At 39.6% G+C, this 8,052-nt stretch overlaps 1 protein-coding gene across 1 annotated transcript; it reads right to left on the reverse strand.

The window, feature by feature from the left end:
• Positions 1-5,670: 5,670 nt before the first annotated feature.
• On the reverse strand, positions 5,671-7,602 carry LOC139935875 (uncharacterized). Its single transcript, XM_071930488.1, has 2 exons — positions 6,744-7,602; positions 5,671-6,512 (listed from the first exon to the last, which is right to left on the reverse strand). The coding sequence occupies exons 1-2, from the start codon at positions 7,600-7,602 to the stop codon at positions 5,671-5,673; spliced, it is 1,701 nt and encodes a 566-aa protein (XP_071786589.1).
• Between the last annotated feature and the right edge of the window lie 450 nt (positions 7,603-8,052).

The following is an 8,052-nucleotide window of genomic DNA, read 5'->3' on the forward strand; positions in this document are numbered from 1 at the left end:
CTTCTCACATTGACGCTTTTCTGCAGATCCTTGTAACTGAAATGAGAAGAGGATACAATCTTATTAGTATGATCAAATAATCAATGCTCGAGTAATAATCAATGCTTGAGTATGATCAAATAGTCAATGCTTGAGTATGATTAAATAATCAATGCTTCCCTCAACATTATAAATTGAAAAATTATAGCACCATATGGGTGATAATTGTATTTAAACAAAATTGATTTTTAGCTCTTGGGATTTAATGTTGGTTTAGAGAGTTTTCTTTCTCTTACCCCCCCCCCACCCCCTTTAGATATAAAAAACAAAGGTTAACATTCAAGGGGGGGGGGTCGACTTGGAAGTCTCTCAAACTCCAGATCAACACTGATTATCGGAAACATCTCAAAAGGATGTCGGTTTAGCCTTGCTAAGCCTTGCTTAGGCAGTCAAATTATTCACTCCAAAAAAACGCCGCTGTAAAAACCCACGATTTCCCCAACCCCAATTGGTCCTTACTTTTTTTGGTGGTAACTGACACCCATACCTACTATTATCAGTTGAAATCAGCTTCTTTCCAATTTTTTTCCAAGATGTGCTGCAATTATTGCTTATTTTGGGTTACTATTAAGGTGATCCTCTGGCTGCCGCTTCCCAGGTTGTATCGTAATTTGGGTGTGATCCCTGGCTACACGGTTAACGGTTGTATGGCTTCTGACTGGCACCCCCGAACAAAGATATTGACAAAATAGGGACACCGCCAATATAGGGCTAGATAGCTCAGTTGGTAGAGCGCCGGCACGTTAATCCGGAGGTCGATGGTTCGAATCCCACTCTAGTCAATTCTTTGTTCAACCCCAAAAATCAAATTTTATTTTACTTATACAAATTTAAGAGTTGGCCCCGAACCGAGAGGGCGCTGTTCGTGACGTCAATCGAGGCGCGATAATGCAAATGTGTAGTCTGGCCAGGTACACTACGTCTGGGTACCTGATCGGTATGATGCGTATGCTGTGTGGCGTGCAGGACCTGTATGTGCAATAGCTACAGCAAGGTCTCGACGAACATGGCACATCACAACAACTTTAAACACGATTCTACTTAAGAAATTATACACACACATACGTACGTTGAAACTTGAATGCCTAGTGATTTTTTACAAAAACTATTGACGTTATTTTCTAGGTGACTTTTTAGTGACCAAATGGGTTGTAAAATTGTGTTAGCCTGCCTACGTACAGAACTACGGTCACGGAGCAGCCAGACGGTCCACTCGGATTACTCTGACGGTATGCAGTGCCAACCAAAAATCGTGACGCTTGGGGCAAGCTAAAAACATGCCCTCAAAGTTCAAACTTTTTTACTCGAATTTTTTTCAAGTTTGACAAATGCTCCTCTAGGTTCATCACGTATTTCAGGTACCTTCTTCGACTTCCCACTAGCTGGAAAAATTGTTGGTTTGGCGTCATGTTTTAGAACAACTTTCTCTTCATGAATGTGTGGTGTATTTCGGACTCGAAGCACGACGGCTCGAAGTGTTCGCTGCAGAGTGCTGAAAAAGACGTCGGAACGGACCATTTTCGCGGCCCACAACCGCCTATACTTAGGACCTGCAGAAAACATATACAAACTGACCCCATCTTTAGTTATTTTGCTGCATCCAGCAGAAATACACCTGGTCGGCATTGTTCGGAAAAATGCAAGAAAAAAACTTTTTTTTCGAAACGTATAAACTCATGACTTACATGTACTTGTATTTGAACCTCTTTGATGAATCGGAAGTGGAAGATTGCCTCCAACAGTAATATATTCTGGTTGTTAACCAACGTTCAAATCGTAAAAGCAGTGCACCCCTTCGCCAACTCGACACCGATGTGAATGTATACAGTACAACGTATTGATCTAATCGGCATTCCGTGCGCAATGCAATGCAATGGTATCGATTTCTCTCATTAATATTTTTTATCCCCGATGCAAATTTAACATCTGTTAAATATTTTGATTGTTTTTTTTTTTAAATACATTCTATAGAAAAACGGAAGACTGGAAAAGTGACTCTTAAAAAACAAAATAAATAATTATAATGAACTTAAAAACAAAGTGCTCAGGAAAAACGATGGAAATGGTAAAAAAAAAAAAATTATCTTTTAAAAACTACTTTTCTGTTATAAACCGCATTTTACATTGTCCTTTTAATTGTTGCTGCGCACGTGGCATATATAAAACCCCGTAACTTCTGACTTTAGTCTCCGTACCTAACATCACAACGCCATGAACTGTGTGCATTGAACATGACCTTCCAAAATCGTGTTTGTTGTTGTGCAAATAAATTAAATGGTGTAAACCACTTGACTAATGATAATACAAGCACAACTCAGTTTGGTTTGCTTTCGCTACATGTTCTCTTGAAACCCATTCTCAATGGCGTCCTTGCATTCCATTGAGATGTACAAGTTTTTCGTTGCGTGCATTGGGTATTGTATTCCTGTTTGAAAGGTTACATTATGGCAACTGTAAAGAACAGTTCTTTGAAATCAGAAGATCCGTGTTGCTGTTGCTTTCAACATGCCCAAAAGGACCAGGCAACCAGAAAAAAATACTCATTTTTCTAGGGGGGGGGGGGGGCGTGACAGATGAGTGTGCAAGCGCGTACCATTGCCCCCCCCCCCCCCCCTCCCCCTAGTTACGCTCCTGGATATACATCATACTAACACGTCTCTAAATATGAAGGTGAATAGTGAAATACAACATACATCACCGACTAGGTTTTATTGTGGCACTGACTGTCTGAAAGCCAAACTCAAGGGCTCTCTAGAAATGTAGTTTGGGTCCATGGGATGAGGTTACGAGGGGCCGGGGAAAAAGGACACCCAGAAGACTTCACTGAGAGATCGAGGGCCAAGGGTGTTGAGAACGAAACAGTAGCAGCCGGAAAGAACCGTCACCCACAGCTGACCAAACCATACTTCGAAGGTGTAAAAGCTAGAGAGACAGTTGTTTTATCTGCAGTTAGCCTTGGTTGTCCTGAATCCGACTATCAATTTGTGTGGCCACCCTAAAGCATCTTCAGCCCATTATTCTCGAGTATTTGGGCATACTCCTAACGCTCTTCAACAGCATGTTCAATAGATTTGTTTATGCACAGTGCTATAAGGGATTCGGATTGAAACAATACCCAAGCCCATTATACTTCGCTTCATTTTGGTTTGATAGAAACAAGTGTCTCATGCCACTGGTGGACGGTGACGGGTTGAGTGTGTTTAATTAATCCCGTTTATGTGTAATGTTACTTTATTGGTCCTCCCCCTTTTTAATGGGCGGGGGGGGGGGGGTTCTGACTTATGGGATTAGAGGTCACGTATAGTGAAGTAGTTGATCCTTTTGAGGAAGACTTGGGAATAAGACAATAATGTATGTTGGTGGTTTGTGTCTTTGGTTTCCCCGGAAATGGTTTTAATATTGTTGATACTTCATTGAATTGAACCTTTGTATTTTACTAATAATAATATAGTAAAGTCCATTCTTCTATTACTTTTGTCATAATAGTCAAGATATATGCAACGAACTCATACATGGTTCAGCGCACTATGTGTTGGAAAACAAATGTGTTAATCATTATTTTTGGCCGTAGTTATGAAAACCACGATAAAGATTTTAGAATTGAAGAATAAACTTTTCCCGAAAACACTTACTTTGATGGTTTATTCTTAAAATCTGAAGCTAAAAATTTAAATAAAGGGAATTAAACAGTTGCCGTTGATTCTTACAAATGTTCCCAGTTTACAAATAACTACATTATGCTTAATGATTTGACTTTAGAGTAAAAGAGAAAATACCATACTCAACTTCCAAACACAGAGTAAACAACTATTAATTTCAGTATTATAATTAAAAAAAAACAAGATTTTAAATGAAATTCTCTTAATCACCGATTGAGTGATTTACATTTGAATAGTAAGTCAAAAAAAAAAAAAAAGCGCAACGAATAAGCAGCTTACAAGCTCTTGATATTACAATAGTAAGCAAGTTTTCTGTTTATTACAAAACAGGGAATCAATATGGTGTGAAGAGGTTTTCAACTAGTGGTTTAATCCCAACTAGGCCTGGTTCTTGATAATTTTACCGAGACGCAGTCGAGGTAAATTATCAAGAACCAGGCCTCGGCGGGTTTAAACCACTAGTAAGTTGAAAAACGATTCAACACACTTTAATTCCCATTCATAAATACCTTTTCGGTCAAAAACATCAACATTTTTTGGTCAAAAAGTAAAATAAATGCAAAAATTAAAATTTTTCAATGATTTCTTTCAACACAACACCCCTCCAGATAATATGAAATGGAAAAGCCCTCCGCCACCCTCGGGTAAACAACTCATTATAAGGGAATGCTGTGCGCGTCGCGCGTATCGCGTGATGTGGCACAACTGTTTCAGCCGTTGCTCTCGACCAATAGGAATGAAGAAACTGTCTTACAAGAACAGGTGCAAGCTCGCGTGTCACGCCTATGTTTCAACACTTTTAACTGGTCATAAACAAAGGTTTATACACACCCACGTGACGCGCTCTTCACCAAAAGGAATAGCAAGAACTGTCTGAGGTATTTATGAATAGCTGATAATAGGTAACATTATGTTATTATAAACAACATTATTTACTGTCATGTCTGTAGGTGGCGCCCTAGCATTACCTCTGTATCCGACGGCATGTTTGAAGTAAAATTACACGTTTTGCAAAATATTGATATTTCGAAAAATGATATCAACAGGTAAATCAGTTATTAAATATTCACATATCGAGTAAGATTTACTTTTATTTTAAAACATGGAGTGGTTGTAATAAAAAGGATATCCGACGTGAAGCATAACATCAATCAAAAGGCAATTACTCATAAATTTAAAAGATGTAAATAATTCAAAAGTAATAGTCCGCGTGTAGCAACCATATTAAGAAAATTTTGATAATATTTCTCTTTTCCCACAGATCCCTCTTCAAAAATTCGATACCCCGGAAATCATCAAAAGTTACTCCTCGTTGATTAAAAGGCCCACTTTGGGGACAATTAACTCTGAAATAAGATGAGATATGTACTATTTAAGGTCAGATTATGAATCAAGGGCCAAAAGTAAGTTGGTACACAAATTTAAACAACTTGCTGCCTTATAGCTGTTTACGTTTTAAAATTATAGGCTCTTAAAGTTTGATAAAAGCACAACGACGTGTTTTCGCGACGAAAAAAAGGAGGTTTGGGCAAAATTCGTGAGGCAATATCTCGTAAACGATATGGAGTATGAAACAGAGTTTGACAAAGTTTTAAGAAAATCTGAGAGGATCAGTTGGGACATTTTCTGAAATTTGGTTGATTTGACATGGAATGACCCATGCCGTCTGTAGTGCAATCGGTCTATTGTTATGATTTTACATCATACCACCTTTTAGTTTGGTAAACCAGCCCAGCGGAATTTAAATCATAAGTGACTCAATGTAAAGCGAACATCAAACAATTTTTTTATTAAGTTATTGGTACGTTTAGAATAATAGTTGACTGTGGATTTGTTGGAATCATGACAGATTATTCATATTCTTGATGAGAGTGACTTGGTTTTGGTTCGTCATTATTTATTATTGGATGTTGTTAATTTCCAATTGTCATCCACGATACTGTATCGTTTTCGACCATGACGTCATCGACACTCACAGACGATGCAAGATCTTGACCGAGTGCGAATCAGCCACGATGAGGTCACCGGTAGGAGTAAACTTCATGCCTTGATAATAGTTCAAGCCACGAGCTACACAGCCGATGTGCTCACCTGATGCATCGTAATGATGTATCCCAAAGCCAAAGCCACGGCAATAACCAGACACAAAGATGTCTCCAGCACCGTCGCAGCACACACCATAAACATTGACAGGTTTGCCGTCAATGGAGGTGCTGATATTGAACACCTCGTTTCCCATGAAATCCACACAAACTAGTTTCTTATTGCCATAGTCTGTGAATATCAGACGCTCCTTGCTGCTTACAGATAACTGGTAGTAGCTACTAATATCGTCATGATGTATTGTGGAAATGATGGATCCATCCATATTATGGAGAGATATTACCTTTCTCTTACAGTCAGCCACTGCAATCCGATCTTTCTTGTCCACAGAAATACCACGAAGTAGACTCTTTGACTGCCCCTCGACTTGATTCTGTGAGGGTCGGAACTGACGAATGTATCTCAGTTCTCTATCATAAACCTTTACATCCTGTCCATCAGTAACCAGGACCAGGTCATCAGAGGTCACGGTAACACCAAAAGGTTGTTTTAGTTTACCGTCCTCTGTTCCACTTTGAACACCTGTAGATTTGTAGCTACCCTTTGATGTAAATGTGGATAATAGACACCGTGTTGAATCAATAACGACAACGTTACCATTGCTAAAACAAGCAACGTCCACGGCAGACTTGAAGATCACATCACCTTTCCCATATTTACCAATTTTTGTCTTCACCTCCCATTTATCTTCCTCTAGTATTTCACCGAGATCTGCATCAGTGACGACATCATGACCTTTGAACCCGATGAATGACTTGCTATGCTGCACTGTTTGAAACTGAAGCTCTTTGTGGAAGTCTAAGTTGTGCATAACTTTTGGCTTGAGGTCCAGCAGCTCAAAGTCATCAGCATGTTGCATTAAGTCATTGACTGAAGCTACGATCTGCTCTGCACGGCTCATCTTATCGTGATTGCTGCTCTGTATGCTCTCAAATCCCTCACCTCTTTCTTGACCGATTTGAGTGACTCTTTCTTGAAGGAGGCGAGATGCATTTCTTATCTTAGTGATTTCTTTTTCCTCCTTAGCCACAATATCTCGAAGAGCCCGGTCGACCATGAGCTGTAATATACGCTGTGAGTGCTTGATAGAGTCATTCACTTTTTGGAATTGCTTGCGACATTCATCAAACTTCTGCAAGGCTTCATCAACAGCTCGACGACAAGATCGAATGGAATCCTTGATTTCAGAGAGATTGTGGTTGGACGCTCGGTGATCAAAAACAGCACATTTGAGACACACAAGTAATTTACACGTGTCGCAATAGAAACACAGTTCCTGGTCAGTGTGTTTCCGGCATTTTTGTGCTTCAGTTTTGTCCTTGTCTTTGGGTCGCTCATTTGACACGCCGACAGCATTAACGATTTGATGATGCCTGTGACTTTTTAATTTCGCGTGGATTGTCAAACATGTCTTGCAATAATTCACCTCACAGTCAACACACCGTGAGACGGCTTCAAGACCTTCGTCGCATCCTTCGCATGTGGAGACAGGAGGGTTAATGTCCTCCTTTGGACCTTCGAGATTAATGACGTCATCAATAAGCGAGCTCAAGAAAAAGCAGCTAAGAAGATCCGACAATCCTTCATCTGGGATTGACGTTTCCTTGTTACACATTGGGCAAATAATAATATCCGTCTTCGGATCCTGTTTGTCTATAAGTTCCTGAAGACATTTTAAGCAGAAGCTGTGAAGACAGTCCAGGATTTTCGGATCGGTGAACCGACTCAGGCAGATTGGGCATTCGATGTGTACATGTCTAATCTGGCAAGTGGTCTCAATGTGTAAAGCAGCTTCAGCCATCTTGATGAGAATGGGCTCCTGTTACCTGATGAAATAAAACAAGAAGGACGTGTTCGTTTTACAATCAGGGAGCAAACAATCATTGAGACTTTTAGACGCTAGGTGGCAGCACTGGGTAAGTTCGTAAAAGTATACTGGTCTCTTAAGATAAAGACAGGCATTGGTCTTATAAACCTATTGATTGCATTATATGTCAAGATAGTATGGTGGCCCTGAAGGGACATCGCAAATATCTTTGCAAATATTTGCGATGTTTCAAATATCTTTGTAAATATCTTTGCAAACATTTGCGATGTCGCAAGTATCTTTGCAAATATCTTTTGTCGCAAATATCTTTGCAAATATTTGCGATGTCGCTAATATCTTTGCAGGTATTTGCAATGTCGCGAATGTCTTTGCAAATACCTTTGCAAATATTTGCGATGTCGCAAATATCTTTTGTCGCAAATA

This window comes from Asterias amurensis, chromosome 4, assembly GCF_032118995.1.
Source record: "Asterias amurensis chromosome 4, ASM3211899v1".
Lineage (NCBI taxonomy): Eukaryota > Metazoa > Echinodermata > Asteroidea > Forcipulatida > Asteriidae > Asterias > Asterias amurensis.